Source organism: Rhamphochromis sp. 'chilingali' (assembly GCF_963969265.1).
Source record: "Rhamphochromis sp. 'chilingali' genome assembly, chromosome: 8".
Classification (NCBI taxonomy): Eukaryota; Metazoa; Chordata; class Actinopteri; order Cichliformes; family Cichlidae; genus Rhamphochromis; species Rhamphochromis sp. 'chilingali'.
Genome location: NC_137935.1, coordinates 29,297,609 through 29,325,401, shown reverse-complemented (window position 1 = coordinate 29,325,401; position 27,793 = coordinate 29,297,609). Strand labels below are relative to the sequence as shown.

At 40.1% G+C, this 27,793-nt stretch overlaps 1 protein-coding gene across 1 annotated transcript; it reads right to left on the bottom strand.

Annotated features, from left to right (window-relative positions):
- Positions 1 to 86: 86 nt before the first annotated feature.
- Positions 87 to 27,599, bottom strand: LOC308401802 (von Willebrand factor A domain-containing protein 5A-like). The gene is made up of 37 exons (XM_080890232.1): positions 27,580 to 27,599; positions 22,409 to 22,585; positions 21,120 to 21,368; positions 20,886 to 21,019; positions 20,431 to 20,488; positions 19,871 to 20,073; positions 19,561 to 19,783; positions 18,233 to 18,399; positions 18,046 to 18,160; positions 17,753 to 17,925; positions 17,575 to 17,663; positions 17,338 to 17,482; positions 17,015 to 17,094; positions 16,810 to 16,924; positions 15,718 to 15,876; positions 13,609 to 13,712; positions 12,613 to 12,833; positions 11,218 to 11,268; positions 9,837 to 9,884; positions 9,401 to 9,603; positions 9,089 to 9,311; positions 7,761 to 7,927; positions 7,574 to 7,688; positions 7,254 to 7,426; positions 7,078 to 7,166; positions 6,847 to 6,991; positions 6,068 to 6,147; positions 5,552 to 5,666; positions 5,266 to 5,424; positions 5,049 to 5,152; positions 4,546 to 4,754; positions 3,660 to 3,710; positions 2,906 to 2,935; positions 2,013 to 2,048; positions 1,426 to 1,571; positions 1,096 to 1,219; positions 87 to 1,002 (listed from the first exon to the last, which is right to left on the bottom strand). Exons 5-37 carry the CDS (start codon positions 20,468 to 20,470, stop codon positions 923 to 925), a joined length of 4,182 nt encoding a protein of 1,393 aa, XP_080746358.1. The 5' UTR covers positions 20,471 to 20,488; positions 20,886 to 21,019; positions 21,120 to 21,368; positions 22,409 to 22,585; positions 27,580 to 27,599; the 3' UTR covers positions 87 to 922.
- Positions 27,600 to 27,793: the final 194 nt, after the last annotated feature.

Genomic DNA, 27,793 nt, shown 5'->3' with positions numbered 1-27,793 from the left:
AATGCAGATGTGGTTCCTTGATTGGCATACAGGTTACAGGTTTATCAATGAGAGAAAAAAAGACTACATTTAGGTTGAGGATCTTTATCAAATGCACAGTAAACTCAGTTACAAATTCACATGCGCACACTGATGAACAACCACAGAATAATGAAAGATAAGATAAATACAACAGACATCAACACGTCCAGAGAAGCCATCAATTAGAGATCAGACATTTATCTTTATTACTATATCAACACAGGAAAAGCTAACATGCTCTAACAATTAGTGTTGCCCTTATATTTAAGTGCATGAACTGATAATTGGTTCAGCTAAGCATCGCAGGCGAGTGTCACAGAAAGCACAAAGCGTCTCAAAGACTGTTTTCTCTGTATTATTGTAGGGCGTTTACCCCACAATGTAAAGTGCTTTGAGATGACTGCTGTTGTGATTTGGCGCTATAGAAATAAAACTGAACTGAATAGATGAGATATAGCTGATCACTCATTCACATGCCTCTCAGGGACAATTGGAGAAAATAAAATAAAAACCAATTGTGCAGAATGTTTTGGTTTGTATGCATAAACTGTAGCAACCATTACATTAGGGATTAGTTGTTCTGTTGTGAAGCATCGAGCTGAGTGTTTCCACCACTGGCAGAAACACGGCACATCACAAGGTGATTTTCTCCTTTTTGATTCTAATCAGGAACAGAATTTAGTGAATGAACATCATGCCGCATTCAGAAAGACAAACCCCTCTATGAAAGTGTAAACTTATACCGCAAACAACAAAGATGTTTACCCGTAGGCATACAAAGACTTCTTTCTGCAACCAGAGGAGTCACCCCCTGCTGCTCATTGAAATGTTACCGTCTGTGGTTCTAGTGAACACTGATAATATGCAATACATAAAGTTGAATTCTGAAGGAGGAGCAACTTCAGAGCCCCAAAGCATCTTTCGTTACTCTGCAACCCAGCAGCGCATTACCGGCCTCCACACACTCTGTCACACACGTCGCTGAAAATAAAGTGATTAAGCACAAACAGAACACACTGTAAAACAAAAACACAAAAAAGAAAACAGCAGTTCAATATTTATTAGTCTTATTACCATTCTGAGCACGGAGCCACGAGGCAGCCTTCATAGCCAGAAGCTCCCACTCGTCCTTTGCATCCATCTTGAAACCATGAAGCCAGATCAGAGCCAGAATGGTGGCCCACACTTCACTGCTGGCCTAACTCCACAAATTAAAAGCAGTGCATATGTTGAGATTGCAGGCTATTGCCCTTACACTTAGATATGATTAGCTGGAGTAAAGGAGTAAAAATTAAATAAATTAATAAATACATTATTTTTGTCTGCCAGACTTTTGCTGCTGTGTAATACTACTAATGCACTGCTGCTTAAACATCTATGACTGAACACGTGATGATTACCCACCGATGCAGGTTTCAGGTTTGCCACCTCCTTGCTGGTCTTCCCCAGCACAGAGGCCAAAGCTGGCTTCAATAACCAGCATCCAGAGGCTTCCAGCAGGGAAACCAGCTGCAGCAAAGGGTCTTTGACTGACAGCTCAGACTCTGTGGCTGTGATAAGAAAGTTACATACATGAATATCATGGTAATTTTGGGCCTGGCCAAGAAGAGCAGCAGAAATATGCCAGAAGCTTGTTGATGGCTACAAAGAGTGTGTAGTCAAGGTGCAACATGCACATTAAATATTAGTGGCAGATGTGTATAAATATGGACCCGCATGCATAATTTTGACCCTGCGTGGATTAGATTAAAAACCTGTGGACCCATGTCTTAGTTTTTAAGGCACTAAAGATGTATTCTGTACAAAATCATGCAACTCCAGAAAAAGAACAGTTCAAGAAAACATTAAAAGCACAAAATAAGTGCACATACTGTAGGTTATTGTTACAGACAGACACATGTATGCGTCTTGTATTTCATAGAGTTTTTGACATGTGTACTAGCAAAAATAAGAGAAAAAAAAAAAAGTAAACGTGTCACTTGTTGACTTACCCTTCCTCTGAGGTGAGCAGTTAATGCAGCCGAAGGCTGTTGATGGGGAAAAATTTCAGGCAAACCATGAAGATGTATTTTTACTTCTATGTGAAAAATGTGTGATTCACTTTTAGTTCAGTCAAAAGAAAAAAGTCTAAAATAACCTTTTGGAAGTTTACATGTGTGAATAATTTTGGTAATAACAATAATTTTCTTTTTTGGAAGGTAGGGTAGCTTTAATGACAAGAATGTAAGTGTGATGAGTGGGCAGGATGTGAGAGACAGATCCTCAGAGGACGCACACTTGTTGGGTTGATGTTAAAATTAGACCTCTCCTATTCCCAGTATGCATATGTGTGGTTTGTTTGGGTTAGCTTTTGGTTTATTTTCCATCTTTTGGGAAATTTCATTGATTTATGCTGGTGCTTATCAATGCAGAGCTCTAAAAAGCTCTAAAAGTCAAAACCAGAATCTTAAAGTGCAATCTGAAGTTGATGCAATAAAGTGTGAATACTTAGTAAGAAGCCTCACAGCGGCATCCTGAACGATCTGCTGATGTTCCAGAGAGGAACTTAGGAGAAGTGAACAATTATAATAACCTTAATTAAATAAAAGGCATGAATAACAAATTCCAATTCAGACCCGGATACACAGAACTCAGCTTGGAAAGTGATTAAAAACAAGAGTGAACCAAACATTTAACATTGGCAAATGTGGCATAAAGTGTCCATTACTTTGTTTCCACTTTCATTATGTTCAAATCTGCTGGGCCACAAACAAGACATCTCTTTTTTCTTCACTAAACTGTGTGTGTGTGTGTGTGTGTGTGTGTGTGTGTGTGTGTGTGTGTGTGTGTGTGTGTGTGTCTGTCTACACAGAGATTCAATATCTCGGAAGAGTAAATCCTTTACCTGATCTCAGTTTCTCCGTTACAGAGATCCCTGCAGAGATAAAAACCATAAAATTTCTGTTACTTTACATCCTTAACATTACATTGATGGAGCTTGGCTAAGGATCAGTTATATGTTAAGTGGGATTTATGTCCAGCAGAGGTAACGTATGCACTGTCTGCTCCACATCAGGGACTGCCCATCTGCCTGCAGTAAGCTCTGTTTCCAAATGGAGGCAACGCACAAAGTGTGCGGTACAACCGGTCTGTGTGCCACTCTTGCTTGTTCTGTTTTTGTCCATCAGCCAGCCGTAATTTTTTAACTTTAAAATTAGTTTTTTCACAGTTCTCCTGTTTCCAGCAAACTCAACTGTCTCTCCCATCTTTATTCCAGCCCACTTATCAACCAATCAGTATTCAGTACAAGATTACATCATTTTCTTCCAGCAATGTGCCGTCAAGATATTGGTGGACAGTGTGAGAAGGCGTCTGGAGAGAAACCCCTCGCCCTCTCAAACACTAATATGTACAGGAATAGACACATTTGCAGGACCATCAATCCTGCTTTAAGAAACTGAACATGTACACAGAATGTTTGCCTTTACCATTTGAGACTCTTACAATGTGGGTGTAGCTGGAAATTTGTGGCACTTCTCAGAAAAGGTAAAAAAAAATAAAATAAAAAAAATCTATCGAGTGAAATTTGTGGAAAATCTCAAGGTCGTTGCAAGTGTGTGTGTGTGTGTGTGTCAAAAAGTAACAGTACTTATCCTTACTGATGCTTGGCTGACTCTCACAGGAATCCACCAAATTACACTGTTTTAAAGCTGTGTCACACAAAACAATCATCATCTTTATCATCATCATTTTAAAAAAGTGCTTCAAACAGAAGCGCAAACACCAGAAGAGGACAGAACGAGATAAAATAAAGTCACAATAAAGGGAGAAAGATGCAAAAGGGCAACAAAAGCAATAATACCACTAAAATATAACAAAAAAAATGATACCGATAATTTAATAAAAATTCTTTGTCTTCTAGCAATTTCTAGACACTAATGATAATGGCAATTTTATTTATATAGGACATTAGACTAGATGTGCTGAACATAAATGTTTAAAACATGTTACTGGCCTGTTGCTAGTTAACCTAAGTCGTTGCAAAATATTCCTGCAGCTGTTTCTTTTTAAATGTATTTTTGCAGCGTTTTGTTTCCCCCGTCTCAATTTTTTGTGATGTGTAGCTGATATCAAATTCCAAAATACTTAATTATTATTATTGTTTTATTTAGTTACCTCTTTCTTATTAACATTTGATATGTTTTCTAAATTGTATATAAGTGCTTTCTGTGTTTATTTACAATTTAAAGAGCGTCCCAACTTCGGGGTTGTGAAAGAATCAGGCAAAAATTCTGTGCTTTAAGACGATGTAACTCGCTCTAGACAGGGCAGGTGTTAAGCACAAGTTGGTGATGTAATCAGATAAAAAGCGAGCCATCTTCATGACACTGAAAACTCAAATGTCAACATATTTTGCTGAGCCATTAATGACACTTCTTAGTACAGCCCTGTGCTCACAAAGTAGGACTTGAAAGAAAAAAACCTCAGCAGAACTTTGAACATTCACTATTTCAGAATAAATCAAATATCAGTGCTAACACTCACTGGGTGGTGGTATCAGGGATCCTTGTATCGCCTCACCACTGCTTTTACTAACAGCAATAAAGGCAGTAAAGGCACTGCTCACTCCTGACTGGATACTCAACTCCTCCACCTTCTTCTTCATTTCCTCATCACGCTCTCCTTTGTTGTCTCTTGCTTCCATCTCGAGGGAGCGAATCAGAGTTCGAGCAGCCAACATGTGGACTGTTAATCTGCAAACAGGGCGAAGGAAGAAGTACAGCTGGGATTCTTCTTACACTATCATCCTAATAATGTTTAATAACATGACAACAATGACATACTCACAGCTAGCTCCATCCACAAACAATGCATACAAACAAATCTTAGTATAATCTGTGCATGCTAAAATTGAATGCACAAATCTATTGAATCATTAGTTTTGAATCTGAACTTATTTCTACTCTAATAAAAAATTTATAACTGCTCCTGACCAAATGTATAAGCTAATACTACTAATTGTACCACCAGACTAACAGCTCATTTACCCAGTGTCCTCTGCAGGTCTGAGACTGAAGTGCAGCTGGTTCTCAGAGGGATGACCTGCCAGGCTGTACTTCACCGTCACACAGCCCTCTGCTGCCTCTGAGCTCTGACACAGAATTACAGTGTTAGAAACCAACTACATCTTCACATGAACATCACTGTTAATCAGATTTCAAAACACAACAGACATCTTTCACTGTGAGAAGATGCTGCTCCTACCTGTCCAGTGAGCTGGGCATAAATCAGTGACCTCTGACCCTGGAGAATGGATGTGATTGGTGGAGTGAGGACAGTGACAGACACTTCCTTTGGTAAATCCCATGTGACTGAGATGTCAATCACAGATGGCTGCAGAGCAAATTGCAGTGATTGCATCACCTGAATAATAATTCAAAACAAAGAGTTAGGAGCTGTTTTTTTTAATGACTGGAATCACACTCTCTGATTAAATAAGTATTTGCGGTGGTTTTGTTTAATTTGACTTTGATTGTGTTTAATGTCTTACTTTTGGTTGTATCTTGTCAGTCGCAGTGATGAACTGAGCGTGACCTCCTCCTTCCTTGGATATCTTATTAATGAAAATATAGCTGGTGTTTTCTCCTGTCCCAAAAGAGAAACACCTGCAATACAACAGTTTCCATTAGATACAGAGACAACTTTTAGCACATTCTGGGAATTCTGCAGATATCTGGTACCACACAAAAGCCTTAAGCAGTCCCTCATTTTGTTATATTTCATAAAATATTAAGTCAAGTGCCTTTTTATGCTTGAATGACTCATAAGTCAATGTCATGTGGCTTAAACAAAAACAGCCACAACCATGTTCAAATTAAAGACCTTTAGAAAGACTATTCCCCAAGACCACCTTAAATATGGCAAAAAAACAAAAAAACAAAAAAACAAAAAAAAAAAAAAGAAAAGAAAAGAAAAGAAAATCTGCCTCCTTAAAAGCAAAATACTAAGAAAAGAGGGATGGATCAAGACTTTTGCACAATTTTGTAGTTATGTTTTGTGTTTTCACCTGTGAGAACTTGAATTCTTCTTCACCAGATCTATCACTTCTTTGTCGTTCTTCACCCATCCGCGAGTTAAGACAAACAGCTAGAAAGAAGAGTTTCACCATAAAACAGATGTAAAACAGTAAAACAGTTTGTGTTTAGAGCCATTTTTGGTTCTTTGTTTTAGAAACACAAATGGTTTAGGAGTAACAAACAATGCACAGTTAGTATGAAGACCAGTTACCTGAACAATAATGGTCCTGACAAGCTTTTAAAAACAGTATCTAGAATTACGTGGTAATACGGTATTACTGCAAATTGTGTGTCAATCCAAATTACATACTGCTTGTGTAACAATGGAGATCCATTTAGGATGGTGTGACATATATTTTCTTATCAGAAAGTAAATGTGCGGCTCTATGCAGATGTCCTTATACTCTCCAGTTTGTTGGGCCACTACACTAAATTTGTGTACCTTATTCAGCCAAATGTGAAAATAGTTCAAAAAGAACAAAAACACCCATCCATCTGTTTCTGTATTTGTTGGTAAGGTAAAACAGTCATGTGAAGTTGTACAGTCCCAATACAGGGAAAGGAAGTAAGTCACCATAGCTTATCTCTTTAGATTTTTAGGTAAATATATGTTCCAAGAGTACCTTTATGCAACTATTAGTTGTAATTAAGATTGGGGTGAGCTCCTAAATCTCGTGTGTGTGTGTGTGTGTGTGTGTGTGTGTGTGTGTGTGTGTGTGTGTGTGTGTGTGTGTGTGTGTGTGTGTGTGTGTGTGTGTGTGTGTGTTACCTGTCTGGGCTGATTGAGAATGCAGGGCTGGCTGTAAATATGTTTGAGGGGCTCAAGGATCTCTGTTTCTCCAAGATCAGCCTTCATCTTCTTTACTTTCTTCAGAGCCTCCTCCATGGTCTGCCGGCTGTACTCCACACTCTTACTGTCATTACACAAACACCAATACACAAGCACGTGTATTTCTTAGCAAAAACAAGAAGACTTCTGTTGGGTGAAGGAGTTACTCACGGGAAGATGTGTTCATATCTGGACCCAAAACTGTAAATGTTGAAATAGCAGCCCATTGGTAAACTCTTCAACAGGAGGAGCAGAGTGTCCTTCAGAGAAGACGAAAAAGATGGAGAAAGCCACTGTGAGAGGGACACTAGAGATTAAAGACTTCATGAGTCACACATTATGACTACCTTTGCACTGTGGATGCAAGTCTGAAGACTCCTTCTTTTGATCCTAAATCCCATACTTCCAGATCGATCCATTAAGAACACAAACTCTCCACATGAAGCCGTTGAAGACATCACAGACTGGGGGAACTCAGGGTACAGACTCACCATCACCACTGGATCACCCATCAGAGAACCTGAAACACATGAAAAGGGGAAAAGAATGTAAACTTTATATTTTACAATATATTTAAACACTGTTATCTCCCACCGGAAGAAAGAGGACACGTTTTTAATCATCAGTTGTTAGTTTGCAAATAAAAATGTGCAAACCAACAACTCACCCGGCTCAGCAGAGGCCTGTCCTGCTTCCACCACAGCAGTGGGCTGGTGGGCGTCTTTGTAATAAATCTGCAGTTCAACATCTCTGTCAAACTTGTGTCCTGCAGCCAGCTTGACCTGCACACCACAAACACATTCATATTTATTCATCAGTAACAAGTAACACAGACACATCAGCACTCTACCTACCGTGGCCTGGGTTTGATCAGTGTTGAGGTACTGCAGAGGGTCCAGGGAGCAGTTGGACTCTACTTTAGAGATTGGACGAGGAGAGGACACTCGGGCAGAAAAAGACAGACTGTAGGGCTCCAGAGAGGCTGGAACAGAAGTTACCTGGAAACCTGCACCTGCACTACCTGCACACAGTATCAGACTGATTAGAAGTAAATCTTTTGTTACAGTATCAACTTCAAGGTTCACAGAAAAATTAATTGAACCTCATGTTCTGGTTTTCTTTCTATTGTTATTTGATTTTAATACATTTCACTTCAGTTTTATTTGTATAGTACCAAATCACAGTGAAACAAAAGTCACATGAGAGTAAAAGAATTATAAATTTGATTCTGGATTTGACAGTGAACCAATTAGGAGAAGCCAGTATGGGATAAATATGTTCTCTTTTTCTAGGCCCAGTCAGTACTCTCGCTGCAGTAATAAATGCATGAACTAGTTTTTCAGCATAATTTAGTTCAACTGTTGTTTGCCATCTGGCTTCAACAATAGATAAAGCTAAGTATCATCTGCAGGGCCATATATTTGGATGTTGACTTTTAATGTTCTCTGTAAATCTCCCTCATATACACATTTACATAAGGGGGACGTAAACCCAGGTATGAGAAGGTGCAGTAATAAAAGCTTGTGTACATATTATGTTAGGTGCCTTTTTCATGGGCACCCAACTCAAGGGAGGAACCAGTGTTGTGTCTACACATAACAGACAACTTAGCAAAGTGGACACAATTTTAAACTGTATCTTTAGGCAGCCTGTTGCAAGTACACATCAGTTGTTCCCATTTCTTTAGCTGAAACCATGAAAAAGTAAAAAAATAACACTTTGACATTTATAAAATAATATTTTGGCACCAATAAGATGATTGCCAAAGTGCTATTAGATAAAAACTTGACATATCTGGGTAAGCTGTGCAGTGTGTCCTTAAAACATTGTGGAAACTAGACAGGTGAAGAAGTGCCAGGCCTAACAAACTATCTACAGCACATAATGATTTGAAAGTCATGTCCTTAAGAAATAGGAAAAAGATCCAGCGAACAGCTAACAGGACCCGAGGGATGGATCTGGGTCTTTAGTTGATCCATTTACTGTTCATTGAAGCTTCATCAGAAACGCTCTCAAAAGGAGGGTGGCTATCAAGAAGCCATTCTTATAAAAGGGAAAAAGGGTTCGAGGCATACGAATTTACACAAGAGGTGGACTGAAAATCAGTGGCAACAAAGGTTATCTTGACAGAGAACAACACAAAAGGCAAGCAGGATCAAAAGAAAAGCTACAGTTGTCCTACCCTGAGGTTGGTATCGAGGGTTGAGCACAGCAGGCAGACAGAACCTCAGACCATCATCAGCCTGCACAGCCAGCTCAGTGACGTACTCCAACCTGATGGAGGTGCTCTCTCCTGGAGGCAAGCTGCCCACACGCAGAGAGAATATATCTGGACTCTCATCACTCTCCTCCAATAGGAAGGCCTGCTGACCGGAGCTCAGAGGATCATCATACTCCTCACGAGCCTGAAGCACAGGTGACACATGTCAGTGACATTCACTGTGTTTATTTTGAAGCTCACTTATAATCAGGTTATATTTACTGTCCAGCTCACCTTCTGTTTCTCCTTCACCTCAGCTACAATCTGCGTCTGTCCAATCTGAGCACTGAAATGACAGACAGCAGCATCTCCAGGCAGAGGGAAGACAAAAACAGCCTCTAATGGTTTGTCCTCCTTGTTCTCGTAGTTCAGAGTGGAGACCACTGTAGCCACATGGTCCCTCACCTCCAGCTCCACCTCAATGCTCTTCGGAGGAACTGACAGACAAACAGAATCAAAACATCCAAACTTACAGATGGTACATTATGAATGAATTATGAAAGAGGTAGGGTCTAAGTCAATACTTCTTCCACTTTTTTTCCCTACTTTTCTAACTTCTTTAGTGTTTCAACAATTCTGGGCCTTTATAGTATTTTTTGTTTTCTGATGCAACTGAATCCACCTTCATGCCATCAGAGATGCAGGAGCGGATGTTTTTGTTTTTTTTTACCTGGGTCCTTCTGGGCAGTTATCAGACCACAGGATCCTGTATTTGTACCTATATACAGACAAATCATAGATTTTAGTTTACTGGAACTGATACATTTACACATTAATGTCATACAAAGGCAAACTGAGAGAATGAATACAGAAAGTGAATATGACACGGCTAAAGGATGCAATCTCAGGTCTTTTTACAAAACACCTGAACTAAAGTTTGTGATATAACCTACAGAAGAGCAGGAAGTTATTTAAAAAAAAAAAAAAACTATTGTATTAGTTAGATTAAAATATCTCTCTCTCTTTTCAACCTTGCACTTTGTAGACAGTCCCTGCACAATCCCCTCTGAGTCACAGTCTATAAATAAATAAAAACTTGTATTTATCTAGTTCAAAGAGTAGCACAATTTCTTCCATTTTATGGTTGGAAAAGATATCAAAATTATTATTATTTTCAATTTTACTTAGTATCAGAATTTTGGTTAAATTCAATGACTGGTCAAAATATTCTCAGTAGGTTTTAAAAGGTCAGGTTTTAGAATAAAAAAAGCAACAAAATCTCAAGGGTGGGGTTTATGAGGCTGGATAAACAGGGAATTCCATACTATACTGCCTTCCGTATGGAAGACAGAAGCTGGTATATTGGAGGAAACATTGGACTACAATCAATTAAATGAAAGGTAGTAATACTATCCCATAATTCATAAAAATGATCAAAATTACTGACAAGTGACAAGAAAGTGTTGAAACTTAAAGATGATCAATTTTTTTTTTAAAGTTAGACTAAATGCAGAGAAGACAGGGAAGTAACAAAATACTACCTGTCATTAATAAAATCTATGGAAAATAGCAAAAACTAAGACAGAAACTCAAAGAAACACACAATCCAAAAACAGTGCTAACTAAAATCTTATTCCAGCTACTACCTTTCCTTAAGGGCTTATTCTGCAAATGTCCTTCCTGATGAAACCCAAATGTAGAATTTATGTCTGTCTGGAATTAAACAAGCAACCACTTTCTCACCAAGAATATGTTTTAACCGCTATACCCGTGGAGGAACTTCAAAGGTGCCAATTTATTGGTTAAAAAAATGACTAATTGAAAAATTGGCTTTAAAGAAGACGGACTTTGTGGCATTAAGCAATAGTTTTCCAGAATGCTTGTAGAAATAAATCCTAGTACCCGACCATTTTCCCAGGAATGCTATTTGCTTGTTGGTTAGTCAAGCCAGGCGGAGAACTATTCCTGAATTTTAAATAAATAAAGAAATTACAAGAAAGCTTCTAAGGGAGTTCAGGCTCCGCTGAAGAATAAAGGTGGCACGAACTCTGTTTTGTCTTATACACTATTTTTCAGTTTATGTTTGCACATGCTCCAGTAAAACTACTTACCTTTACTGATCTCACAGGAATCTGAAAAACTGTATTGGCGAAGGAAAAAAACTGTGTGACACAAGACAAAGTTATAATCATGATTTAAAAACAGTGTCTTTGAAGTGTATTTACAGACAAGCTGTAGCAAAAAAAAAAAAAAAAAAAAAAATCTTAATTCAATCATAAAGCCATAAAAATTTTGTAAAAGAGAGTTAAAATCGGGAAAAAGATGCAAAATACAAAATAATATGTTTCAAAATGTAAAAAAAAAATCCCTGAATTTCATTTTTTGCATTATCCAAATCTTGAAACGTATTCATTTCAGTATATCCTTATTTGATGTCTGCAGTACCTCAGATGTTTTATCCGTTTTCCACTAAGTCACCGAAAATAACCATTTGAACTTTCTATAGTATATCGTCATATTTTCACACTTACAAATGTAACTAATGGGTCTGAAATGGAGACGCAGCAGTGTAAAGCCTTTGATTCTATTTTACTTTTCCACAAAATAATTGCTCATAATTTCCTGCAACCACCAGGTGGTGGTGAAGAGTCTTTTTCTCTCACATACACACAGTGGCTAAAATAAGTATTAAACATGTCACCAATTTTCCAAGTTAATGTATTTTTAAAGGTGCTACTGACATGAAGCTCTAACCAAAAATCATTAACAACTCATCCAATCCAAAAATACTAAGAAATCAAGCCAAACGTGTCCATAAATTCTGTGTAAAAATGAGAAATGACACAGGGGAAAAACGCATGAAGAAAGGGAAGAGCAAAAGGGCATGGAAAGAAGAATATCTATCAGTAATTAAAAAGCAGTTCTGACACTTAGTGCAAATTAATATCAGTTGCTTCAGTCCCAACTGATGGCCTCTGGAAAGGTGTCTCATTACCAATGTGTCACACAAGAAACATCTCGTGATGGGTAAAACAAATGAGCTCTCACAAGACTTTGGCAACCTTATTGTTGCTTCCAGCGAGCACTACTGGGGCCATGTGCATGCACTGCACATTTTGTGCTGCTGTGACTTCATGCATACCTTCCTTCAGCTGTGTTAGTAAGATACAGCTCTGCAGACTACATGTGTAAAACTCATCTCGTAAGTAGAGGCCTACATTTTGCATATTTTAAAGAGTGATTTTGAACTGAAACTCTCAATATAACTTGCTCAAGACCAATTAAGTGTTCGGCATAAGTTACCACTGTGAATGAACAAGGTAAAAAGAAATCTACCTTCCTGGCAATGAAAACTCCAACTCAGAGGTCAAAATATGGTGCTAATAATCATGTTTCACAGTACATCCTTCTGAGCTCATGTTGTGTTAATAAAGTAGGGCTTGAAAGGACAAGCAAAACAACATTCAGTGTTTCAGAATACAGAAAATATAAATGTGAATACTCACGGTTTGCTCGACATTCTATGCTTATCAGGGGTCCTTGTATCGCCTCACCACTGCTTTTACTAACAGCAATAAAGGCAGTAAAGGCACTGCTCACTCCTGACTGGATACTCAACTCCTCCACCTTCTTCTTCATTTCCTCATCACGCTCTCCTTTGTCGTCTCTTGCTTCCATCTCGAGGGAGCGAATCAGAGTTCGAGCAGCCAACATGTGGACTGTTAATCTGCAAACAGGGAGAAAGAAGAAGTACAGCTGGGATTCTTCTTACACTTTCATCTTGCCAAAATAAATTCAAAAATGATATATTTAATGCAACTTATTAATGAACAGAAATCTATGGAAGCCCGTTTCCGCCACTAAAAAAAAAAAGAAAAAAAAAAAGCTAGTATCCATAACTCGAAATTTCGAGTTATTTTCTCGAAATTTCGAGTTAGCTCTGCCAATCAAAAATATACGTGAATGAGGTCGCTTTCTTGTTACCCGGAAGCATATGGCGCAGGACCGCGCACTCAAAAACGGATCCCAACAAATTAAAGTATGTTTGCTGATAGTAACACCATGTGATTCAGCTAATAACACAGGGATTTCATCATTTGTGAAGCCAGGCTGAAAACACTCAGCAATCTGTGCATTCACGACTGGATGTAATACCGGTAGCTTAGCTGTAGCATTTGTAGCTGAGGGCTTCAGCTTCCGGGTAACATGGAAATGACGTCATTCACGTAGATTACTGATTGGCAGCGCTAACTCAAAATTTCGAGAAAATAACTCGAAATTTTGAGTTATGGATCCTTTTTTTTTTTTTTTCAGTGGCGGAAACGGGCTTCCATAGAAATCTGACATGAAATTAACTTTTTTTCTTTATCCTACAAAAATACATGTAGTAGTTAGGTGCTCTTGTGCTCTGAGTTAAAAGCAAATGCAGTCACGTTGACATATGCATAATGCTTTATTCTGTTTTCATATCTAATTCTGACACTAGATATGAACTCATTTACCCAGTGTCCTCTGCAGGTCTGAGACTGAAGTGCAGCTGGTTCTCAGAGGGATGACCTGCCAGGCTGTACTTCAGCGTCACACAGCCCTCTGCTGCCTCTGAGCTCTGACACAGAATTACAGTGTTAGAAGTCACGTTAATTACTGTCATCAAATACCTAAACAACAACATGAGAGGTAGGGGTGCAACGATACACAAAATTCACGGTTCGGTTCGATACTTTGGTGTCACGGTTCGATATTTTTTTCGATACAAAAAAAAAAAAAAAAAAAAATGTTCATGCCTTTTTAATTTGTCATTTATTAAATTTTCACAGCACATTCTGCACCACTTCTTTGTGCGTTCATCATTTGTTTGAAGCCAGCTCACCTCCTGCAACTACTTTTCCGAGAATACGTGCTTCTTTTGTAGTTCGGACTCCTGACATTTCATTGGAGGTGGAGGAACATCACAGTAATTGCTTAAAGGAGCTTCTTCGACATCTTTAAGAGTTCTAAACAAACGTCTGTCCTCCTCCAGAAAATCTTATGTACGCAAACACGCATTGCAACTTCTTATCTTGTGCACGTTTTTTATTTTGACAGCGAATGCGCACCTGCGGACCACTTATGTGCAGCCCTGGTTATTTAGCTCGTCATATTGCAGCCACAGAAATTATTTTGTCCATGAAACCATAAAGCTGCACTTTCTTTTTGCCTTATAGTCTGATTTGTCATAACTTTACAGTTTTGTGGTAAGCTTTTCTTTGGCTGTCACTTCTTCACCCTGACCTGTCTTATTTGGCTCAGCAGAACTAAAATATATATCCTGCTGCTTTTACACACACACACACACACACACACACACACACACACACACACACACACATATAACGGTCAGCAATTCTCTGCGCGATCAACCTCTCACATGTTTAAGCTTGCTGCGGGAGATTTCACTTGTCATGTTTGCATAGTAAGCTAACGATTAATAAGACGATGTCAGAGGAATTGGTGCGCAAATTATCATCACTCACAGATCAGTGCTGTCGCTCTCTATACACAGTTCGCGCGATTGCAAAGTGAAAGCAAAAAACAAGCGCAAATTCAAACGCGATTTCAATATGTCACATATTGACAGTGGCTCACCGATGCCAATGACATAATTACCCAGCTACATTTCCGAAAGAATGCAAAAGCATTGACATATATTTTTCCTTCCTACGACAGGCCGACGGGCAGGGCAGAGATAGATTTTGGTAGCCCGACTGGGAAAATCGCTAGCCCCGGGACGTCGGGCTAGCGATATTGCAAGCCCTGTATCTGATTGAGGAATCACTCATCTTTGGAAAAGAGAGTTTATTACAGAGAAATGGCTCTTTCCAAAATAAAAGCTATACTATATGCTTCTTCTGGGCTATATTCTCAGCAGCATATTAAAGATATCAGGTCCCATAAGGAGAATCCTGTGCTAACGGCTGTCTAAATGACTCTGGTAAAGTCTGTAGCATGCGTGCTTGTTGTTTTTGTCTGCTTCCACTTGTCTTTGCACTAGGATGATGTCGGAAGGAAATGTGCAGTCATATTCATTGTGTTCACACTAGTGTTGTCAGTGTTAATCTGAAATGAAGTTAACGCCACAACACGGCAAATCTCCGTTAACGAGCTACCGCGGATCGCCCCGTGTGTGGGGCTGGACGGCCAACACGTTAACGAGCTAACTGCGCTAACGCAGTAGTTCCCACCCATGTAATTGAGCATTGCCTGGCACATCCAACATACTGTCTTCAGGGTCATACTTCACATGAAAACCAAAATAGTTCCAAACGCCAGATCTGAATGAGGGTGGGGGAGGTTCAATTTGCCATGTTGCAACGAGAGCTTAACCTCTGTCTGGCTAGCTTGCCCTGCGCTCAGTGAATCTGCACTCGACAGTGCAGCCTAGGCGGAGCAGTCGAGTGCAGATTCACTGAGCGCTCAACACAGACAGCATCGTCAGAAGGAAAGTTGATAAAATAAATTAAAAATTTTGTATTGTTCGATACATATGCTTACCGAACCGAAAGCACTGTATCGAACGGTTCAATATCAATACGAGTATCGTTGCACCCCTAATGAGAGGCTGCTGCTCCTACCTGTCCAGTGAGCTGGGCATAAATCAGTGACCTCTGACCCTGGAAAAGTGTTGTGATTGGTGGAGAGAGGACAGTGACAGACACTTCCTTTGGTAAATCCCATGTGACTGAGATGTCGACCACAGCTGGCTGCAGAGCAAATCGTAGCGACTGCATCACCTGACAACAACAAGAATTAGAAAAAAAAAAATATACATTTATGGGGTTTTTTTTTTTTAATCATTCTGTCCTAATAATAACATCATGTTGTCTTTTTATGATTCGTGAAAACTGCCCAGCGCATCGCCGGAGCACCACTTCCTGCCATAAAAGACATCTACAGGAAGCGGTGTCTGAAAAGGCCTGGGAAAATCATCAAAGACCCCAGTCACCCATCACATGGACTCTTCACCCTCCTGCCCTCTGGGAGGCGCCACAGGAGCCTCCGGACTAAGACCACCAGGTACCGGAACAGCTTCTTCCCCACAGCTGTCAGACTCCTGAACTCTGCCTCCTGACATCTGACCCACGTTAAACTCATGGACTGAACATACACACACCCACAATGGACAACTGTACCCTCAAACACAATAATAACATGGACTGAACCACCACTCACAACCACTAGCACTTTATATAGCCTCTGTAGAAACTATCTACACCCTCACTTATCTTAACTGCACTACTGTATAGCTCTGTGTAAATAATCATTCTGTACATTCGATAATCTTTAATCCTACAACTGTTTACAACTTGCATAGTTCCCATTTCTGTATAGCTGTATATCCCAGATTCTGTAAAGTTATTTATTTCATATTCTGTATAGTTTTTCATATTTATATCCTGTTCATATCCTGTACATACTTATAGTTATAGAATATTCACAACATACTTCATACCGTGTACATTATAACATACCATAATAGACCCATTTCTGTAATATACTCACATATCTATATTATTGCTAATATATATTGTAATATATCTATATCACTAAAGCACTTCTGGATGGATGCAAACTGCATTTCGTTGCCCTGTACCTGTGCATGTGCAATGACAATAAAGTTGAATTCTATTCTATTCTATGACAATTATTATGACTTATTGTCTTACTTTTGGTTGCATCCTGTCAGTCCCTGTGATGAACTGAGCGTGACCTCCTCCTTCCTTGGCCATCCCATTGATGAGAGCAGAGCTGGCCCCTTCCCCAATCCCAAAAGAGAAACACCTGCAATACAACAGCTTTTGTTGTGTACACAGAGGACATGTTGGACATTCTGGTAATTGTGTAGATATAACAGTTTTTTTGTAGTTTCACCTGTGAGAATCTGAATTCTTCTTCACCAGATCGATCACTTCTTTGGTGTTTCCCACCTGTCCATCAGTAAAGACAAACAGCTGGAGAGGAGAGTTGGCACATAAGGACATAACATCAGACCCAGAAACACACAACTAGTTCTGAGAGCTGAGTTAAGTTTCAAAAACAAAAATACTTTCATGGTAATACACAATAAACAAGCAAACAAAAGAGCAGAACTGTTTCCTGGACACTACACTAACTTTGTATAACTGTTCAAGCTGGGCGTTTAAAAAAAAGTGCATTAATAGTCAGTGTAATGTCAGTGTATATGTCTGTGTTACCTGTCTGGGCTGATTGGGAATGCAGGCCTGGCTGTAAATATATTTGAGGGGCTTCAGGATCTTTGTTCCTCCAAGATTAGCCTTCATCTTCTTTATTTTCTTCAGAGCCTCCTCCATGGTCTTCTGGCTGTACTCCACACTCTTACTGTCATTACACAAACACCAATACACAAGTACATGTACTTCGTATCAAAAACAGACTTTTGTTGGGCTGACTGATGTGAGGCAGAGACTCACGGGAAGATGTGTTCATATTTGGACCCGAAACTGTAAATGTTGAAATAGCAGCCAATTGGTAAACTCTTCAACAGCAACAGTAGAGTGTCCTTAAGGGAAGAGGGAAAAGATGGTGAGGCCACTGTGTGAGAGGCACATCATGAAATTAAAGATTTCAGAGTAAACTTATTATGAATACCTTGGCACCGTGGATGCGAGTCTGGCGAGGAAATCCGTGGTTCCTAAATCCCATACTTCCAGATCGATCCACTAAGAACACAAACTCTCCACATGGAGCCATTGAAGACATCACAGACTGGGGGAACTCAGGGTACAGACTCACCATCACCACTGGATCACCCATCAGAGAGCCTGAAAATGAGAGACAGAAAAAGAAAATTACATAAATGCTTTTTATTCCAACACATAAACTGTTTGTTAAAAAGTAAGGATAATGAAATGTGTATTTGCAAACTAAAAACTTTCACTCACCCAGCTCAGCAGAGGCCTGTCCTGCCTCCACCACAGCAGTGGGCTGGTGGGCGTCTTTGTAATAAATCAGCAGTTCAACATCTCTGTCAAACTTGTGTCCTGCAGCCAGCTTGACCTGCACACCACAAACACATTCATATTTATTCATCAGTAACAAGTAACACAGACACATCAGCACTCTACCTACCGTGGCCTGGGTTTGATCAGTGTTGAGGTACTGCAGAGGGTCCAGGGAACAGTTGGACTCTACTTTAGAGATTGGACGAGGAGAGGACACTCGGGCAGAAAAAGACAGACTGTAGGGCTCCAGAGAGGCTGGAACAGAAGTTACCTGGAAACCTGCACCTGCACTACCTGTACACAGTATCAGACTGATTAGAAGTAAATCTTTTGTTACAGTATCAACTTCAAGGTTCACAGAAAAATTAATTGAACCTCATGTTCTGGTTTTCTTTCTATTGTTATTTGATTTTAATACATTTCACTTCAGTTTTATTTGTATAGTACCAAATCACAGTGAAACAAAAGTCACATGAGAGTAAAAGAATTATAAATTTGATTCTGGATTTGACAGTGAACCAATTAGGAGAAGCCAGTATGGGATAAATATGTTCTCTTTTTCTAGGCCCAGTCAGTACTCTCGCTGCAGTAATAAATGCATGAACTAGTTTTTCAGCATAATTTAGTTCAACTGTTGTTTGCCATCTGGCTTCAACAATAGATAAAGCTAAGTATCATCTGCAGGGCCATATATTTGGATGTTGACTTTTAATGTTCTCTGTAAATCTCCCTCATATACACATTTACATAAGGGGGACGTAAACCCAGGTATGAGAAGGTGCAGTAATAAAAGCTTGTGTACATATTATGTTAGGTGCCTTTTTCATGGGCACCCAACTCAAGGGAGGAACCAGTGTTGTGTCTACACATAACAGACAACTTAGCAAAGTGGACACAATTTTAAACTGTATCTTTAGGCAGCCTGTTGCAAGTACACATCAGTTGTTCCCATTTCTTTAGCTGAAACCATGAAAAAGTAAAAAAATAACACTTTGACATTTATAAAATAATATTTTGGCACCAATAAGATGATTGCCAAAGTGCTATTAGATAAAAACTTGACATATCTGGGTAAGCTGTGCAGTGTGTCCTTAAAACATTGTGGAAACTAGACAGGTGAAGAAGTGCCAGGCCTAACAAACTATCTACAGCATATAATGATTTGAAAGTCATGTCCTTAAGAAATAGGAAAAAGATCCAGCGAACAGCTAACAGGACCCGAGGGATGGATCTGGGTCTTTAGTTGATCCATTTACTGTTCATTGAAGCTTCATCAGAAACGCTCTCAAAAGGAGGGTGGCTATCAAGAAGCCATTCTTATAAAAGGGAAAAAGGGTTCGAGGCATACGAATTTACACAAGAGGTGGACTGAAAATCAGTGGCAACAAAGGTTATCTTGACAGAGAACAACACAAAAGGCAAGCAGGATCAAAAGAAAAGCTACAGTTGTCCTACCCTGAGGTTGGTATCGAGGGTTGAGCACAGCAGGCAGACAGAACCTCAGACCATCATCAGCCTGCACAGCCAGCTCAGTGACGTACTCCAACCTGATGGAGGCGCTCTCTCCTGGAGGCAGACTGCCCACACACAGAGAGAATATATCTGGACTCTCATCACTCTCTGCCAATAGGCAGACCTGCTGACCGGAGCTCAGAGCATCATCATACTCCTCACGAGCCTGAAGCACAGGTGACACATGTCAGTGACATTCACTGTTTATTTTGAAGCTCACTTATAATCAGGTTATATTTACTGTCCAGCTCACCTTCTGTTTCTCCTTCACCTCAGCTACAATCTGCGTCTGTCCAATCTGAGCACTGAAATGACAGACAGCAGCATCTCCAGGCAGAGGGAAGACAAAAACAGCCTCTAATGGTTTGTCCTCCTTGTTCTCATAGTTCAGAGTGGAGACCACTGTAGCCACATGGTCCCTCACCTCCAGCTCCACCTCAATGCTCTTCAGAGGAACTGACAGTCAAACAGAAACATCCAAATTTACAACACATCTTAACTTGGTCAAACCAGTTAAATGGACTGGTTCTTATACAGCACTTTTCTACTCTATCTCAAAGCACTTTACACAACTTGTCTCATTCACCCATTTGCACAAGCACTTTTTTCTATACTCTTTCTATGGAAGTGCACAGGCAATCATGCGCCAATAGATGCATCAGAAAGCAACTTGGGGTTGGTACATGGCCCAAGGATATTTGGCATGCAGACTGCAACAGACGGGGGTCGAACCTCCAAATTGGTAAGCAACCTGCTCTACCTCCTGAGCTACAGCCGTCCCCCCCCCCAATCTCCTATTAAGTGATGTTTTACCTGGTTCCATCTGGACACTGCGTAGACCACAGAACACCATCTTTGTACCTATTCACAGCTAAATCAGAGATTTAATTTGAACATGATCGTTATACTGACACGTAACTTTCATTAAAATATAGCCAGCCTGAATACAACATAAAGTGATTAAGATATATCTGAAAGACTTAACCTGAGGTCATTTTCAAAATATCAGAATAAAAACAAAGAAAAGCAATCATCCTTAAAGATATAAATGGAAATATTATAACTTGAAAAAAACTTTGAAAGATATTTTTGTTGTTGTGTGGGCAAATAAAATCTCTCTTTTTTTTTTCAGATATTACTCTGACGGGCAATAAAATGGAAAAGACCCACCATGTGGAGACACTACGATCTATGAAGAAGGCTAATTTCGATCAAAGATTCTGATGCGTCATCTTAACCTTCATAAAACACATGGAATAAATTCCTACCTCTTAAAACACTGACGTTGGTCCAGCAAATACTTTCCTCCTGCTGTTTGTGACGTAAACGCGCTCGTTTCTAAAACAGTCGCAGTAAAAGGTCCAGCCGAAGACAGAGATGTCCACTTGTGCTCTGCAGACAGCTGTGGAAAAAAACACAGTTCTGAGGGCTGGGACAGTCAGGTGGGCGAGGCTTCAGCAGCCAGCCGAAGTAATCAAGTGCATCTACCAGCTGCTGCTCACCAGCGCAGTTAATATCAATTAACGTCAGTGAGCAGAGAGGAAGCAACAGCCACATAACAGCAACACAGTGCGGTGTTAGAAAAAGTCACTGTGTTTTCCACGAAGTTTTTTATGCACTGTAGTGATGGCCAAATGAAGCTTTCCGAAGCACTGAAGCTTGTATTGAAAAACGGTTCATTACTCGAAGCTTTTCAACACAGTCCTCTCCGGTGACATCTGGTGGTGAAAATTTTGAAGAGCAGCTTGAATCTGCAAAATAAAACGGACTGCTCAATTATCACTGCTCACTCAAGAGTGGAGTTCTCTCTGATATTGGGCCACCGTTCCGTTGCTTTGAACATGTAATTGGTTTTGTTTTCTCGATTGGGGGGCTGAAAAAATGTAATGCGTATCTGCGTAATACATTTTGATCAATAAACTTTCCCTATTTAAACATGCACTATGGTGGCCTTTCTTTGCTCATAACTCCTTGATGTTGGTAAATACAATAAGTGAGCAATATATATAATATACATATGATAATGCACAGCACATTATGGAGTATGCCCCTGCTGTGAAGTCCTGCCTCCATCTACTTGTCGTTTAATCACTGGACAGCTGGACAGGTTCATACAAAATATTAGATTAGGCCAATTCCTATACATATTTTTGACCTAGGGGTGGGATTGATTGTGAACTGGAAAGGGAAAATGCTTAGGAAGCTGAGTACGGCTGCATCGTCACTGATTTGTAGAATCATTTTGATTCGATACAGGATCCGATTCAATTTGATTGGAATCTGGAAAGTTTTGCCTCAGTCAGAAATATTACAAGTCTGATCATTTAACAGTATATATCCATAATTTCGTATCTATTAAAAGAAAGCTGACACATGTGAGACTTAATTAGAGATGTAAACAGAGAGTTATGAAACCTGCAGCTGCAGAAGCCAGCGAAAAAAAAAAGAGGCAAACACAGCGCGGACCCGACGACGCACCAAAATCTGACTCTGACGCGTCAGGTCCGCGCTCTGTGTTTACGTTTGTATGCAGAATCCGTAAACCTGCTCCCAGTTACTGTTTTAGCTGCATGGTGTTTGACGACATGTTGTGAGGTTTAACCTGAGGTGCTGGCGTTTCAGGCATAATAACGTTAATTTACAAATCGACACGGGATTTTAATGAATCAATATCACTTTATTCAATTTAGCATGGATTGTAATCAGAAAGGCGATAATCAAAACCCACCCCTAATCAAGAACTTGCAAAGTAAAAACATGATCTATGTAAGGTAGCCCTTTTGTTATTTACATTTAAAAAGAGGATTAGTGTTACTGTGCGCTGGCTGAGTCTGTTTCTTTTCTTAGAAATAGTTTCTCCTGCCCTGGAGAAAATCCACTTGCATGGAACAGAAGAGGCTGTGGAGTGCAGGAACTACACTGCAAGTTGGTAGATATGCAGGTATTCCTGGGTCCTGCAGACTATCACCTAAAAACAATAAACAAAATGATTTTCTAAACTGTAGCAATGTAATGTACGTATAGTGTCAAATACATTGTTGTAGTCTTCATCAGCTTTAATTCACATGGAAGTGTTCCTAAAGTCATATGCTGTAATGATATTTACATTATGAAAACATGATTTTGGACATTTCAGGTTTTTCACTTCGGCAGATAAAATAAATTGAGCAAAATCAACTCAAAATATTCCCACACGCCAGAACGTCCTCTCTTCCTCGCTGGCTCCATATCTGTCAGTGGAATGATCACCTCGTCGCTATCTGTCACCATCAACACACTCCACGAATCCCGTGGATGATTCACTTCCTTATATCCGTTTGAATCAGGTACCGAAGCAGTTACGTGCGTAATGAAGCTTCGGACGTCACTGGTCACGTGACTTTTGCCAAACGAAGCAAGCCTCGACACAGTGCTTCTGAACCAGTGTGTTGTTTTTTTCGACACACGCTCCGGAGCGTCAGCTTCAAGCGGGCCATCACTAATGCACTGCATGAAAAACCCTAATTTGTTACAATTACCAAATACCAGTTTACAATAAACACAAAAATCAGAAACCAAAAACATGAAATTAAAAAGTAATTAAATCAGGATGGATTTTATGGCACAACACTAAATTTAAAGCAGTATGAAGTAGGGGTGGGCGATATAAACGATATAAGATACAAACGATATAAATTTGGCCAACGGTAGAGATTTTGACTATACCGCTGTATCGCCATAGCGCATATTGATGATGTCATCAAGCTGCGCCTGTTTTGGTCGAAAGCGTCACAGCGGCTACAACCGTTATCATCTGCAAATTAAGCCGGGAGACAGTCATAGCAAAGAGATGAAGCACTTTTGAAATATTGGGAAAGCCAAAAACTCTGCTTCACCTCCGTAACATTGATTCATTAATGTTGAATTCTCTCGTAGCTGTTCTATTCCCATATTGTTGCAGTACATTAATAACTACCTTGTATTGTGGATGAATAATCTCAGTTGTTCTCCTGACTGACGTTTGCCCCGTGTATAGCATCCTGCTTTGCGATTGCATTTGTCCCTGACCACCAGAATCCCTCACGTTAACTTTTATCGAGTAGAAAAAAAGTTGGCGTTCATCATCCAGCTTCACTGTGCTAATGTTATGCTAACATAGCTGTGTCGCTAGCAATCACGTAGCACAACATTATATACCAGGTAGTCCAACTTCAGTAACCCTGCAAACGCCACTGATGTTTAGTTTTCTGTCTTCATTTATGTCAGAAGTGGTAGCAGAGCTGTATGTTTTAATTAGTTTAAAAAATCTCTCAGTCAGAACATGGTGTGTCATGTTTAGGTGGAAACTAGCAAGCTAACTTCCTGTTAACTTCTAACTCCGTTAAATTTAATAACTTCTGTTTTCATGGATGCCTGGTTGTTAAACTTAATTGTTACACCTAGTAAAGCAACAACGCTGATGATTTTATTAAAGATGAAAGAATTTAGACCATTTTTAACTCTCAATGTTCGTTTGACTTTGGGACCTGAAGGGACGGAGTTTTGGACCCAGATTACTCCGCGAAGCTCCTCACTACGGCAGCCGTAATGCTCTGACAATCCATCAAAACATTTTTGAACAGATTTCTGCACGCCCAAATCGGTTCCAGGTCAGTAAGCACAACCAGAATTCATACATAAGGCACACTCGATTTTTGAGAAAATTAAAGGATTTTAAGTGTGCCTTATAGTGTGGAAAATACGTTATACAGAAGAAAATAATATATCGGGATATATATATCGTTACCACACGTGCTTCAAATTATATCACGATATGGATTTCATGCCATATCTCCCAGCCCTAGTATGAAGTCAGTAAACCAAACCCTCAGAGCCCCAGAGTTTCTCTTTTGATGCTGTAACCCAACAGGACTTTTCCAGCTTCAACACACTCTGTCACACACAGTGCTAAAAACACAGTTATTACAAGAAAGCATGTGGAAAAACAGCTGATCGTAGCCATGGCATATTGTTAAAATAAACACACTTTATCAGCTATTATCATGGTTTCTACCATTCTGAGCACGGACCCATGAGGCAGCCTTCACAGCCAGAAGCTCTTGAAGCCATGAAGCCGGATCAGAGCCAGAATAGTGGCCCACACATCACCGGTAGCGTAAATCAACAAATTAAAGGAAATCAAATTAAACAGAAAAAACACAAAAACATCAGAAAGCTGCATACACTTATCACAGACATGAACGTCATGATAATTTGCGACCTTTTATGATTTGTTTGCACATTTCTTTTTCGAGGATCGAATGATTGTACAGCAGACATCAAGAATTTCATGGATAAGCTTTAATTTATCTTGGATTTTGTCCAATCTAATAACAATAATTGTTATGAGGGCTTCTATATCAACTCCAGAACACGGTAACTTATTTACTAAGATGCGTGTGAAAATGTCCTGATTAGACCTCAAAAGGTCCTCGTGGTCAAAGGGTTATATTAACTGTAGCAGAACTGAATTTGAATTTAAGTGTCACGGCTAATGGAAAGCATGGACTCAAGCGCAGAACTCTGGATACAAAGCAGACAGTGCGTTTATTTACAGTGCTCAAATACAGTCTTAAACAAAGAAGGGCAATTGTCCAAAGGTGATTTTCTCCCAATTCCCGAAGGTGGTGCACATGAGTTAGTGATGTGCGATACCACTGATTTCCTTTCCGATCCGATACCAAGTAATATTCAGGGTGGTATCGATGATACTGATACGGTCTTTCACTACTCGGGTTAAACATGATATATAAGTCACTTTGATAACTTCAAAATGTTATTGTTTGGCTTTTTCAGTGTTTTATTTGTTCGTGACTAAATCGGTTTGGCTGAGATTAAAGTTATTAGATTAGATTAAATTAAATTTAACTTCATTAATCCCTCGGGAGGGTTCCTTCAGGGTTTTCACACAGCTGAATAAACATCAAACAATAATTAAACAGAAGAGTTTACGTCAGTGCCCGGTTATATATTAGATAGCCAGGAGCAGACGGCAGAGTTTCACTCCACCGAGGGAGCTCGTGACGTACTACCCTACTACTTTCTTTAGACCGCCAAGGTCGGGTCCTCAGGTGGAAGCAGCCTCTGAATTTGGACACCCCCGCTGTTTCCGGGCCGGCCAATAATAATGGTGACATTTAACGTATTTTATCCGATCAATAAACCCTGTAAAATGTATTTATCACCCCCCAACAGCCCTTTTGAATGCCTCCCTAGTATGGCCACAACACCTCACTCTTGGAGCACTTTTTTTGCCACATGTATCGCAAACCACGTCTCAGCTGTTTGTGGAGGTAAAATACGTCCGCACAATTACGCTCAGCCATTGTTGTGAGTGCGCACGCCAAGGGGCTGCGAGACATTTATACAGCCATATTTTGCACATGACTATGAAAGGCGGAAGAGGAAGTAGTTCCTCTGAATGTAGACAATCCGAATGTTATAGTTTCTTTCCACTGTGTTCCTGTTAATGATAAACTACAAATTTACTCTAAATTACTAAAATATCGATATTTTAATGTGAGAATCGATTATAGAACATAAATTACTGGTATCGGAGGAATTGATATTTCAGGATCGATCCGCACATCACTACCAGTGGTGTGCGATACTGCATATTTTGGTATCAATCCGATACCAAGTAAATGCGGGCCAGTATTGCCGATATCAATGCCGATACCGATACTTTTCAATAAATAAGGTGGATACGTCATTGAATTGCTAAGTCTCAATTAATTTTTATAACCTTAAGTGTTTTTTGTGATGGTTCATTTTTTATTATTAAATAGTTAAAACCCAGGACATAATTAGGATAAAGTTTATAATTAAATAGAAAATGCTTTCTTATTGTGGCTGCTCTGCGATGCCACTGCAGGTGAGATGGACTCACCTGTACCGCGTCTATAATCACGCCTGGCTGGCTTAAAACCTGTGCTCTGCTTGTATTGTTGTTAGTGATGTGTACAGCTGGCGAGCTGCAGCCGTTGTACTAATGTACTGTTAGAGAAATCGTGTGATTATTGTAACGGTGGACAGCGCACGGGAAGGACCGGTTCAGGGTGAGCTGGAGGCTGGCGGGACCTGCCAAGCTGGAGACGGAGGTGCGGTTGGGGGGGGGGGGTCCTGCCACATCCGAGGGCAGCGTGCTGTCCGGTCCAGCCTCTCTTCCAACAGAGGCCGGCACGCTGCGTGGTACTGCGCGCCGACCACCTGCTCAGCTGCCTGTGAGCCCCGGCTCACTTCCATGCCTGCTGCCCCGCTGCTGTTTGCCACATGGGTGGCTACCTGGGGCGCCGATGGTCTGGGCCGATTCCCTCGCCTGCTCGCGGAGGGGGCGAGTAGGTTAGGCTCTGTCTCAGGGGCAAAGGGGGTATATGGCGGGGTACGTTCTGAGATGGACTCACTTGCACGGCATCTACAATCATGCCTCGCCGGCTTAAAACCTGTGCTGTGTTCTGTGTTGTTGTTGATTGTGATGTGTACAGCTGGCAGCAGGAGAGCTGGAGCAGAATGTACTGTTACAGCAGCCATGTGATTATTGTAAGAATAAATCATGCTGTGAAGCATGAAAATGCCATCAGGTCTGCCGTGGCGGTTTACTCATTTTATTTTTATTTTTTTAATAAAAAATTTACAATAAATTGTGCAAACCAGTAAACAAATCAAAACAAGTACTGCTGGGAAACTATAATACAAAATTTACAATTAAAATTCTCAACAACAATAACAGCTGATAAAAATATAAATAATATGTAAACAACTTAACAACCCCCAACTTGTCTAAGTCACGTCAAGTGACAGCGCAACATGTCAACACAAGAGGGGGAAGAGGGAGCAAAGTGCGTCTGCTCTGCGCTGACACAGGAGCAGCAAGTCCAGCGACCTTTGCCAAAAGCACAGCATTACAAACAAGAGCGGAACTTAAAAGTAAAGAATCGATCTCACCAGCCTAGTATTGATTCGATACCGATGCCAACTTGGTATCGATATAATCGATATTTGGATCGATCTGCCCACCACTAATCACTACTCTTCAGTGAAAATCCGTGTGTGCTCCTTCCGTGTGTGTTTCTCCTCCCGAGTGATAAAACCAGCGAGCCCTTTTCTCCGCTCTGTACTTCTCCACCTGATGGACGAGCAACAACAACATCTGATGAGA